General features: G+C 40.3%; 1 protein-coding gene across 2 annotated transcripts in view; it reads left to right on the top strand.

Moving 5' to 3' along the window:
- DIAPH2 (diaphanous related formin 2) overlaps positions 1-8,268 on the top strand; it is a 352,029-nt gene extending 343,761 nt beyond the window's left edge. Inside the window, exon 28 of one of the 2 annotated variants that reach the window (XM_060270211.1) lies at positions 527-8,268. In XM_060270211.1, coding sequence (XP_060126194.1) covers positions 527-591 — 65 coding nt within the window. In that variant the 3' untranslated portion in view covers positions 592-8,268. The remainder of the gene's footprint in view (positions 1-526) is intronic. The other variant, XM_060270210.1, reaches the window with a different exon arrangement.
- The last annotated feature ends 5,159 nt before the right edge of the window (positions 8,269-13,427 follow it).

Below are 13,427 nucleotides of genomic sequence, written 5' to 3'. Positions count from 1 at the left end.
TGATTTTCCATTGCAATAATTGCTGTGCAGTAATAGTTTATATTGAAGTTGCTCATCCAGGTAATTTGTAGGAAGGGTGGGTGGGTGGGTGGGTGGGTGTGTAAAGGGAATAGTCAGTTATCTCATCTGTTCCTACTTTATGAATGATGCTAGTGAATTTGCCTCTCAAGGAAAAGGATTACATACTTTCTCTTTCCCAAAGCAACTGGGCACAGAGACATCTTTATTTAGTAACACTTTCCCCTGCATTTTTGGTTATCACCTGCTATTTCCAAGGAGAGTGCCACAGATTCTTCCAATGCCTTTATCACCCCAGAGTTTCAGATCAGGAGATTAATTTATTGTTGATTGCAGAACTTTTGAACTCCTGGCAGCTGTACTCTGAAATGTCTCTGATCCATCCACCTAGTAATTTATTTATCTACTGCTTTGAATTTATTTTCAGGACTGCTTGAAAACCTCTTGACATTGCAGTATCCATGTTTTAAAATCTTATAATGTTGTTTCTTCTCCCTTTATATTCCAGATAACAGACGAGTAAATTTGGAAAGGTCACGTTCTCGTCACAATGGAAGTATCACAGCGGTATGAACCCCTCCTAATGCCAAAGAACTGGGAAGTGTTTTATTTCCTTTAAATGGAGACATGGTGAAAAGAGCTAAATGTGGAAAGAGCAACAATGAAGCTAAATGAAATTCAAATGAATTCCAGAAAATAACAACCAGAAAAATAAATATGTATTTTTACAAAAGTTATTGTGCAAAAAAAAACCCCACACAACTTACTGTATATTAAAAATGCAATCCTCAATAGATATAAGCAGTGTTAAAATATAATGTTCCTATCTGCTATGTTTTTATGCAGCTCTCATGAATTTTAGGGAGGGTGTGCAGTAGATTGTTCCTAAAAGTGTGGGGAACGGTTTATATGAATGGAGATGAATAACATACAAAATTGCTTTTAAAACAAGCAGCATCAAAAGATCTGGTCAACGAAAGAGGACAGGAGTCCATCAGCAGTTCTTATTTTGACATGAAAGGAAAAAAGTAAAATTTGCATATTAATTAATTCAGATTGGAGCTGATACAGCACACATCATAACAGACCTTTTCTTGTAAGCCTGAGAAAGCACAGTACAGCCCCCATCAATTTCTTTAGAATCTTATCTCTCAAGTTTTTAGCATGATGGATTCAGCTATTTTGGTTTCAGTTAAACTTTATCACAAATCTACAGCATCAGTCGTAGAAAGATATATGGTTTCTTATCACTGCTAAAAAAAAATTAAGAACATAGGATTGTACCAAAGTTAAACCATATCATTTGCAGAATATGTTTTTGACTCTATTTAAAGATGTATTTTCTAATTATGCACTTATATGAACTTTATATGGATATTTGGAGGAAAAATTCTTACCTATTTTGATGGTTCCAAAACTCATTTGCCTTTGTTAAAGCTTTCAGAAACATAATCTATTAATATGAAGGTAATCAGATATAGATTCTCTAGATACAGCCAAACATATATAAAAGCTATAATAGTGCATGTTGAGATGAGATGACCCAGGCAATGAGCTAAAATAGTTGTAGCAGGGTGGGGAAAAGAGATATTCTATATAGTGCTCCCTAGCACATCACACAGATACACATGTGTATTTGAGGCATTTTGATCATACTACGTTTTGATCAGCCCAAAAGCTGTCCTTTGAGTGTGCCACATGTGTAGTGACGCACTGTAAAAATTGCTCCTAACACATTTTCTGTTTGATCCTGTGTGCACGCACACACACACCCTGCCACACACACACATGTACACACACTTCAGGAGGATACGGTGTGTTTTATATGATGGAATATTTTTTCTTTACTGCAGATTAAAGAGACACACTCAGGTGTGCAAAATACAACAGTGAGTTTATAGGAGCCATGTTGGTGGGGCACTGAGCAACTGATGTGCATTCTGTATGAGGGAGGGGAGGTCAGCTGGTGCACAAAACTGTCAGGAACAAAATCAGCCTAGACTGTGAGCTTCAGCAAGAGCCATAATACTCATGGCGGCCTGATTTTGTAGTGAAAGCTGCTTTCATTGTCGTTTGCCACTAAATGTCCCTCTCAATAAAATATCACAAAAAGCATACATTGTTTTCCTAGCCGGGGAAAGGGGGTATTATTAACAACACTATGCATTCCATTTTTACTCCAAAAGGTGAAGGGTTTTTATCCTCATAACATCCACATATTATGGGTTTGACAGTGTGTTTGGCTCAGGGTCACCCAGTGAACTTTGAAGCTAAACAAGGAGCTCAGACTATGTCTTCCTCATCTGACATTCTAGCAACTATACATTCTTTTCTTTGGTTGGGACGGGGTGGCTAGATTCAGTGTTATATATACAAGGGGTATAATCATTCTATTTAAACTTTCCCACCTGCTGTACACCTGTTGCATTTTAAATAAGTGGTGTATACTGGTTGGTTGGTTTTTTAAAGAAAAATCAGTTACCCACAAGTTATTGTACTTAACCACTAAATAGCTTATATTATAATGGAATTATCAGCCACTTTTTGTCCATGCAGTATTTGATTTTTTGTGTGCTAGCTGTCCAAAAGAGAATGGAACCAGCCTGTTTAGATAGGTAGCAGCATATGAGTTCAGGTTCTACATCCTGCAGCTACTTAAGACCCACATGTCTTGGTCAAGGCTACTCACAAGTTTGAATTCAAGGAAAGAAAAAACCATGCAGGCTTTACTGGCTAGGGTTTGTGGAAATGCCAACAACATAACAGCCACGGGTTCCCCAACCCCTGCTAGACGTCTTTCTAAGAAACACAAATGCTTCTAGTTAAAGAACAGGCATTCTGCTGTTACCTCCCACTCTATTGAGAATTGACTAGTAGGCATGAGGCAAAAATTTGCTTTTGTCTAATCTACATTTTCAAACTCATGTCAAAATGTGTTAATTACATAAAACCAAATTGGTAAGCCACTTGGATTGGCAAAGTGGATATTTTCTAATGCACAGTATTTTGAAACAATGTACTGAATCTCAGAAAAGAAGCAATTTGCTAGAATTTCAAAGCCAAAATGTTAAAGTGATTGTTAGATCATCTGTGAACATACTACTACTTTTTTTACACTAACATTAATTATTATGGCAGTTGCTTTGTTGTTTTTTCTATTTCCTGACATGCTTCGGAGCAGCCTAGTAGCTGGCAACCGGAGATTTTACAGAACCAAATTCTGATAAAGAGCAAGTCCAAAAAGATGCAAGATGGCCTGATGCTTCAGTTTTACCAGCCCAGTCATGTTATTCCACATTTGGAACATGTTATGTAATTTAATGGACATGTCTCTTAAAGGGGAAATGGGGGGGAGTTAGAAGAAGATATATTGTAAATACAGGAAGCTTGTATCTATAAAGTCTAAAAAGTATTTTCTGAATATTATGTTCGGTCACAGAGTCTTTTGATAGCTTTTTATTCTATTTGAAAATGCAGATTTAAAAACAAAAAGCCTTGCTTTTGTTATTGATATGATTCCCTCTTGTCATATGTTTACCTGGTGACCTAGTAAAAGCGTAGTCTGGAGGTCATAGCACCTTTTTCTGAACAGTATTTGCCTTATTTTCTAATATTAAGAGGGGGAATTACTAAAGATATATTTCCAAATAGATATTCCTAGGAAACCTACTACCAAACTCCCTTGTAAGCACAGGGAGTGGATGGGGTGACTAGGCCTCAAATTATTCGTGGAAAGTTAATCACTGGAGCTTTATGCAACCACTGAAATACCGCTTAGGAATCTAGCACTCATATACCTTTAACATGAAATGTATTTAGAATATAGCAGGATATTAGCATGCATTTATATTTTAAATTTAATAACTAAAAACATTGAGTTGGTTCCCAACTAGTCCTTCCATGAACGGAAAGGATTCTTCCATTTGCAGCGGGAAGCGGGATTGAGCAGCAGTATCCCACTGAATGAAGGGAGGGGGCAACGAGTTTCACCACTTTCACCTACAGCCTCACACAAAATCTTCCTTGCTATTCCAGCGGGTCCTTCAAACCCCAGTCGCAGCTTTAGAGGGCGTGGGAGTGGGGCTAGAGGATTGGCTTAAATGGCTTTCTGCTCTTTTGTCCCAGCACGAGTGGAACTCTGCTGAGCACACCATTTAATCTTTTAAGTGCTTTGCGTCTTACATTTCTCAAAAGTCAGAAAGATGTACAATTCATATAAGCATAACGTATAATAGGCTATGCTCTCATACAACTGCCTTTCTATTGATGAGGAGTGACATCTTAAATATTGACATCCTTTCATCATTATACCAGTATGAAACAAGACCACAAAAGCGCTTTTAGGCAAAGTTCCTTATTTGAAAATTAAACCACTATGAAGAATTTCTAAACAAGCCACTTTAAACGGTACATTCTGAGCTGTATATGTAGACTATGGTGAATAAAGCTTCCTTGTTTCAACTGACCCCTATTTACAGAGCTTATCACAACTATACATAAATGTTACATAATTAAATGTTTTGCCTTTACATCTGCATATATAACTATATGTACTACCTCAAAATGCAGTATAGCTACACACATTCCTTCCTCCCACCACAAAATTAAGTTGTCTAAAAACATAGGGCCATGCTTGACTAGATATTTTTGTTCTGTGTTCAGATCTCCAGGGCCCATGAATAGGACTGGGATCGTAACACCAGGGAAAGGAGGTTAAACCCTTCCCCCCATGGTGTGTGTTCCCAATCTAAGTGTCTTTTCAATGTATCTTCGCAGAAAGAACAGAAATACAGAAAATTAAGTAAATAAATCACATATACTGCTGCTATTTCTCCTATTAAGGAAAACATAAGGGTATACACACATTTTCCCTAATAGGGCAAAGAGCAGCTCAGGTACTATAGTCCTGATCCAATTCATCCTCCCCCCCCAAATGCTTTTAAGGTAAATTAAGGGATGGGAGGTCTAATCATAGATTTCCAATGTGTCAGATGTTTAGGATTACAACCTTGCTTAAATTTTATTTGAGCTTGCTTGATCATTGCTTCTTGAGACCTTCATGTAACGAGAGATTAGTTCAGATGGCATTTTTGCTCTCTTAAGTGTCACCCAGTGTGTTTTATCTGGAACATGCATAATACCTGAGCCAGGAGCTCATGGGCTTTTGTGCTTTGCTGTCTAGAACCTTTGTGGCACATTTTCCAGCAGCCACAGCCCACCTTCTGATTTACTGGTTGTTCATGAACAAGCAATTTTACTTGGGGATAGATTGCCATAGGGAACTTTTTTTAAAAAAGTTATCAAAATAAGCTCTTATGGATTAAATTCTGTAAGAAAATCCATCCACTTTTATTAAACATTCTTGTACAGCTCTAATTATACATTTAATCTGAGTTTTGGTGGAAATGTGTAGGCACCCTTTTGAGGAAGAAAAAATATGGTAATTGCAGGTAATTTCAATAACACTATTAAACAGTGGTGAGTGGCCCTCACTGGGATGGGCAGGGTAGAAGGCAAGGAGAACATCAATAGCTGGAGGTGGTGTCAATAGTAGGCAGTCAGCTAATTCTAGTTTTGTCCCCATTGTCCTCCCTGCTGAATTATACCAGGCCAACTACTACCAGACATGCTGCAAGTAGGAAGGCTGACAGCCGAATGAGGTTGGTGGGTAATGCCCCATTTGCCCTAATGTACCATCTGCCAGTGCTTTTAGGGTAGAACTCATCCTCTGGTCAGATGCCCAACCATTCTGTAGTGCAACTCTTGCCTTGCTTCCATTCATTCCATTCCTGATATTATGAGTAGGCACAGAGAGCAAAAGTGTCAGGCCATAAGCCACTTTAGGGTGAGGCATGCAGGAAGGCCCATAGTGTAGGTTCATAGGAGCATATTCAAACAGGTCGTGTTAAGGCCTTTGCCCTACAAAATGCTATTAATTGTTTTTATACAGTCCAGCAGAGGAAGGAAGCCTAAACTTCCTACATTCACCCTACATGAAGTTTGGCAACTTGGCTGTTAGAACTCACAAGCTACTTAGTTAGCTGTTTTGCCTAACAATAGAGAAAAGGTTGGTAAATGTAGTAACCTTATAACAGTATGCATGTAAGAGTTTCAGTAATTAACGTGAGGATATTTTATTAACTTCTGCTTTTAAAAAATGCTATATTAATATCTACTTGATTATGGCAGAGTGAAATCAATTCATAATAGCATGAAAGTAGTCCCTTTGTGGCATTCCTTCACCATGTCTGAACAAGGTTGGAGAACAACAACAAAGTACTCACAGCAGTGATTCCAATACCTTAAATAATGAAATGTCTAGTGTATTGACACTTCTGTTTAACAAAAGAAACTGTCCTTGCTTCCCATGTGCCATAGTGTATTCAAAAAAGAGAAAGGATAAAAAGATTTTATAGAGTCAAATAAATACATAGCATGAAATAGCCCCTTTTATAACATACTGCAGGTGCTTGTAAAAGTGAAAACAAAACTTTACAACTCTATCTCCACTGTTATCCTCCTTCCCTTTGCAGCTCTGGAAGTGAGACACTTAGCTGCATATAGAGGAAATCACTCCACATTGCCCAGTACACGAATCACCAATACCATTTATAATAGCAGTCCACCCATGAATGCCTCACTTGATTGTATGGAAGCAAAGTGTGTTGAGATAGGTAGTCCTTCATATGGAATATATGTATCAGTCGTGCATATGTATAGGCAGATGTATTAATTACACTACTACTGTGCCCATAAAGGCAGCAAATCACACAGTGTTCCCCAGGTCTGTTCCTTCTTTTGCCCAAAAGATGTGGATGGCCAGTGATTTCTGGAATTAACCTCACTTTAAGGCAAAAAAAGGGGGGGGCAACATGCTGGGCCATCCACCACTGTAGAAAGCAAAGAAAGGTTGTATTTGGGAGCTTCATGTAACTGCGCCTGCCACTTCCATGTCTTATTTAAATAGGGCTGCCTAAACATTGCATGGGTGTCTGGAAACACATTTAGTCTTCTGAGATAGTTGATGTTCCCCAGATCTAAGTAAATACTCTTTGTAAGCAAAAACTATTTCCACTAAAACTTCTTCAGAGATACCATAAAACACAACAATTCTCTCTAACCTAGTTATCTAAATTCCAACTTCCCGTCAAGATGTTGTAATTTACCATCTAGTACAAATTGCCATCAATTATTTGAGTGCAGGTTAGCACATAATTCTGAGTTGGATGATAGCATTTAAATTGATAGATATCAAAAGTACATTGCAAATGTCATGCACTAAGATGTTGAAAACCTTTGTGTATAATACCAACGTTTCCCTATTTGCAAATTAAAAATAGTTTTGGTGATTTCAGATTTGGTCATCAACAGATCCTAACTTCTTTGTTGTTGTTGTTGTTTTTTAAAAAAAACCTTGTTTTTGCTTTGCAATACTTTGTGCAGTTGCTTATGTTTATTTAATACCTCTTAAACATCATCACTTTGAAGTACCTCTGTGCTATGAAGTTTTGGTTTGGGGAGTGGGTGGGGTAGGGTGGGTTAATCCTTTTTACTCTGAAGTGTCAAATATATTTGTTTAAAATGGACAGGGCAAATGTATTCTGTAATGGCTAATTTTGAGGAAAAATACTCAGAGATTATATTCTTTTTAAACTGTCAACACCTTGTGATACAAGTTTAAAATGTAACAATATAATGCAGTCATTGAGCACATTAAAACATGTCTGTGTTTTATTTCAAAGACAGTAAATTTCATTAAAGAATTTGTGATAAGCATAAGACCTTAAATTAGAGAGTCACTTTTTCCTAGTTTCAAATAATTTACAGCACTTAAATGAATGAATGAATGAATGAATGAAACTAGTCTAATAACTCAATGGGAACCATTTTCGTCAGTACCTGCACAAATATTGAGCCCAGTTTGAGGGAAACGAGACTGAGAGATAAAAACTTTTAACTCTGAAGAGTGGGAAATATGTCCCAGTTGTGCAGCAGACAAGCTATTACTGCAAACTCTTTGTTAGCTACCCGCCCCTGCCTAGACTCACCCATTTATTCCCATAAACATTTATTTTTACAGGCCCAATCAGAGATAAAGAAGCCGTTTGAAGTTCACCACATTGAAAACGCCAACATTCCCTGCACCCCCGCCCCGGTTGAGACTTTTTTTTTAAAAAAAAGAGGACCATAAAACCTGTTTGGGGAAAGTGTGCAATTTTTAAAGCCTTCAGCTGGTACTAGATTGTCAATTCAAGCCCCCTCTGTTACAATTCCTGCAAGGTTCTAGGACTCTAGTTGCTTACCAGACTTTCTTGGCCCAGAACAAATTGTTGATCTCTGGATCTCAGCCTTGTGCAGAGTTCAGCAAACTAAGGCCTGCAGATCAGATGCAGCCCGCCAGGCTCATTAATGCAGCCCGAGAACCTTGCGGACCCTGCCACCCGCTTGGTCAGTCCCCACACTAAAGCGATGCATTGTGGAGGCCTCGCTGCGTGGGGATTGCCTCCCGCGACGTGGTTTCTGATTGGCTGCAGGAAGCTCCTGCAATCAATCAGCCGCCTCAACGGGAAGGAAGTGGCAGCGCCCAGAGGCAGCTGAGCAGAAAGAGCCAAGTGGAAGAAGCGGCAGTGGCACAAAAGCTGCCTCTGCCGCCCAGGCCAGCGGCATGGGCTCTGTGCCCCGCCAAGACAGAGGACAATGACGCTGCTGGAGATGAAGCGGCTGTGGCATGAGTGGCAGTGGCAGGGAGGGGGTGCTTTCGGGAGAGGGGGTCCAGGCCCCCCCCCACAAGGTCTGAGTGACAGTGGACAGGCCCCCTCCTGAAAAAGTTTGCTGACCCCTGTCCTTGTACTTCCTTGCTTGCTTTGTCCAGTGTTGAGACCATGATAGGTTTCTTCTTCCGAAGGTAGAGAAATGTCTTTATTCAGTCACTCATTTGCAAAGACAAGGGCAATGTCAAGGGAAGCTCATGAAGAAGAAGAGTTTGCATTTGATGTCCCGCTTTATCACTACCTGAAGGAGTCTCAAAGCAGCTAACATTCTCCTTTCCCTTCCTCCCCCACAACAAACACTCTGTGAGGTGAGTGGGGCTGAGAGACTTCAAAGAAGTGTGACTAGCCCAAGGTCACCCAGCAGCTGCAAGTGGAGGAGCGGAGATGCGAACCCGGTTCACCAGATTACGAGTCTACCACTCTTAACCACTACACCACCCTGGCTCTAAGTCTTCTACAGAGGGATAATATTTGAGTTTGGTGCAATATGTAGCATGCTTCTGGTGCTATGATGCATATATGCACGGTAATAGTGACCAAGCTGCTTTGACAATACCAAGCATGCTGGGTGACCAAACAAGTGACAAATGGAGACAGCCAACCAGAAGGACAAGCCCTCTGTGGAAAGAGTAGCCTGAAAGCCTTGCATTGGACAGGTCAGTTTTAAACACACACACACACACACATCAAAGTTGACCTTTAATGATAAATGCCTTTGCTGGTCTGTTTATTATTATTTTCAACAAGTGCAAAATCTGACACTACCTTGCCAGAAGACCTACTAGATAGCACATGTGAAATCTTTCAAGTTGCTTGATGTGCCTGCAGTCATCTGCCCATATTTCACACCCATGTAAAAGTGATGATCAGTTCTGTTGACAGTTGGATAGTATGCTGGTGGAGTACCCTTGTGGCAAAGTATTTCAAAAGCCTGGCTTTCCTTTTGTATTCTTTTGATGTCTCTTGATCCAAAGAGCTGTCATTAGAGATGGTGCTGCCAAGGTTGATAAAGTCCCAAATAATGTTCTTCAGCATTGAGCTGCCCCATGATGATAATCAACTTAGCATTCGCAGTTGATAAAACCCAAGTGGAGGATGGCATCATAAGTACTCAGATTGTTTGTGTTTTTGAAGACAAGTGATGGATCCAGTGCACGGCACCATATTAGGGCTAAGTTGACAGCCTGCCGATGAAGCTTCACACATGTTTTTGAAGGAATTAAGAACTACCTGACTAGATTAGAGAAGAACCCCTTTGAAGAATGGGATATTGCTGAGCAAGGATAGAAAGGTTAACAAGTCACCTGACCCTGTTGCATCACAAAGATAAACTCTATTGCCCATCAGAATATACCCCCCATATAAACTGTTAACAACGCATTAAAAATATCCAAAGGACATTTCTGATAGTAGAATGGTTTCCCTTATTGATATTCTCTAATGATAGCAGCAGAGATCAAAAAGATAATATTTAAAATGGGAACAATCTCAAATGAATATTTAATGGCTGGAGTCAGGGCCGGTGCATGCATGAGGCAAGGTAAGGTGACTACCTCGGGCAGCAGAATCCACAAGGGCAGCAGGTCTGGCCTCCAAGGAATGCGTTGCCTACCGCCGCAGTGACAACACTCCCTGGAGACTCCAGAGGGCAGACTCCACCATTTCCTCCACAAGGGTGTGGGAGACCATAATCAGTGCCTCCTCTTTGCCAGTGGCTTCTAGGCAACTAGGAGGCACTGCTGGTATCCTCCCACCCCTAAGGAGGAAATGGTGGGAGCTGCTCAATGGGGTATCCTGAGTTCTGCACACACACAGCATGGTTCAGAGTAGGCTCTTTTCTCCGCAACGATGGACTTCTATTCCCCAATTCAACCATCAGGGAAGGATGATTTCATTCCCCCGACCCTTGTTCCCAATGCAGATCTCCACTCGCCCTTTCTTCCCTGGTAGTGTAGGGACCGGGCATTTTGTGGTTTACCCCAGCTGACAAAGTCTCTTGGGCCGACATTGGCTGGAGTTACCATTTCTGCAGAAATCATTTTCCTCCCAGCAGGGGGCCCCTTTGCTGGACTTTGTACCATATTGCTGAACTAATATGGCTAGGGTGATAACAAGTTTAATTGCTGACAGATATATCCCACAGTGAGCACAATGCACCAAAATGAATTATTAAGAGATACCAGCCGGGTTGAAAATTGCAGCCCCTGAAATTGCCAGTTCGTTTCCATATTTTGAAGAGGCCGGCCAAGATGATGATTCTCCGGATGAGCTGCCTTTACTAGTAGATGTTCCTATTGTATTTGATCCCTTGGGCAACAGATTGGCCATTTCCCCTTGTTAGGCACTTAGCATAACTGTTTTCATCTCCACAACGCTATTCATTTGAGCACAATTCCAAGTCCTGTTACAAAATTGAGAGTGAGACACTGGTACGAGAAATGTATTTCAAGAGGAAGTATAAGAAAAATCTGGCCTATCACACTGATTTGCATTTGCAATTTGCAATGAAAATGCCTCCAAGGATCCTATTACTGTATTAATTCACATCAGATGTGTAAACTCTCTAGAGATACAATCAGAGCCTGAACTATATGCAAGAGTCTGTTGCATGTGGTACTCTGTGCAATCGTAATGCTTTTATATTGATTGACTCATATCCTTGCTGCTTGGAAATAACAGCTAATCTTAAGGAGCTGTAGCAGCTGCTGGGATGTGATTTCTGTATGATGGAGTGAAGCTTATTCAGCAATCTTGTGATGATTAAGGTAATAAGGGTAATTTATTGCCTCTTCCATCTTAGCAATACCACAAGCCAAAACACAAAACCACTGCTAGGGGAGGCAAGAGCCCGCGGAAATGCTGGTGGATACTGGAGGGCACCAGGCCTCTTGCTAATGACATGCAAATCACGCCAGTCAAATCAGCAGCCTTTTAGCTCTGCAGAAAAGCTTTAATATATATGGAGCTGGAGATGACTATATAATTAAGATTTCAAGTCAAACACTTTCTGAACCAAAGATTCTGTAATATTGGGACAAACTATAAGACAGCAATGGTGGAGTGGCCAAGCAATGTTTTAGAAATCATATATTGTCTGTTTCTCTCTGTGCCCCAAAATAAATGAGGAAAATAAAACAAGGACAGAATCATTTTCTTTAGTTCTTCCAACATAGATGGCTCCTCTGAGCTCACAGACCAGGCAGAGGGAAGAAAGGGAAGGGATGAGTGGAAGCAGAAGGTTATTAGCAGGATACTTTGCATTCAATTAGATCCATCTCTGTAGTGCAACATCACCCAACCATGCATTATGTAACACATCTTCAGAAATCCCATAAAATGTGCAGGTTTACATCCTACTAACTGGTATATGAAATTGAGTTTAATTGTCAGAGCAGGCAGACATTATCCCAAAATATTTCAGCTGGAAACTGAAATTGACCAGAAATCCATATTGATACAGATCCATGAGCTCTGGTAATATGATGCTTAGCATCTACTTGCCCTCACACACAGAATAAAGACACAGGATAAGTTTATGAGAAGGTCTGTAGCAAATAAACTCTACTTCAGACTTGCCAATTTCAGATCTCTCAGTTTTGGAATCTTCCCATTCCAAAATTCAGTTTTCTACATTTTGAAGCAATTAGCAAAATTCATCATTTAGTGTGAATTTTTCCCCTAAGTAATGCATTTTTATATGCAGTTTTGACCGATGTACACATTTTTGCAAGCAATTTCCTCTAATACGATGTGTTCTTGTATATTGCTTTCACTTCATTTTTTTTCCTTCATTTTTATGTACAATTAATATATACATGTTTATAAACACTGGTTGGAGGGCTCCATTGAAAAATTCAGATAAGTGCGGATTTCATAGGATAGCTGTGTTTCAGCCCGCATACCGGTATTGTTACAGACCGTGCAAATTTGATATATTCAGCCTTAAATGCATACTGAATTGAATCGCTCTTCCATCCCTACCTGCAGGTAACTCAGATCTGAGAACATAGAAGAGAAAATCACCAAAACCTATCATTTAAGCAATGCTACCCATGTTCAAGCCCCTTCAACAGAGCTTCTTAGTACCATATCAAAGGGCATTCTGCTAGTTCACCCTGCCCCTGCTGATTAGTGTTCAGTAGAATGAAGGTTCCAGAGCCGAACACCCGTAAACATATACCCCACTATCCCAAGCCAGGTAGCAATGTCAGGATCATTTCTCAAGTGCTTCTCATCTGAATAGCGCTTCTGATTCCCTACAAGGTCTATGATATAATTTGCCTCCCTGCCCATGCTACCTACCCCTACATCAAATGAAACCCACCCAGGCCAAATCAATAGCAATATGGAGTAGCTGGTAAAAAGGTGATGGAACACGCAAAAAAAATATTCATTAGATGTCAGATGGGCAATCAGCTAATAATAAAAGGGAAGGTGGGCTGGCTGTCAGGCTGGAAGAAAGAGATAGACCCTGCATGGGTGCTGGACCTTTAAAAAGCCCATGCCTGTCCTAGAGCAGGCATGTCAAACCTGCTGCCCTCCAGATGTTTTGGCCTACAACTCCCATGATCCCTAGCTAGCAGGACCAGTGGTTGGGGAAGATGGGAATTGTAGTCCAAAACATCTGGAGGGCCGCAG

This window comes from Zootoca vivipara, chromosome Z, assembly GCF_963506605.1.
Source record: "Zootoca vivipara chromosome Z, rZooViv1.1, whole genome shotgun sequence".
Classification (NCBI taxonomy): domain Eukaryota; kingdom Metazoa; phylum Chordata; class Lepidosauria; order Squamata; family Lacertidae; genus Zootoca; species Zootoca vivipara.
The sequence above is the reverse complement of the archived record's forward strand: the minus strand, read 5'-3'. Positions and strand labels throughout refer to the sequence as shown.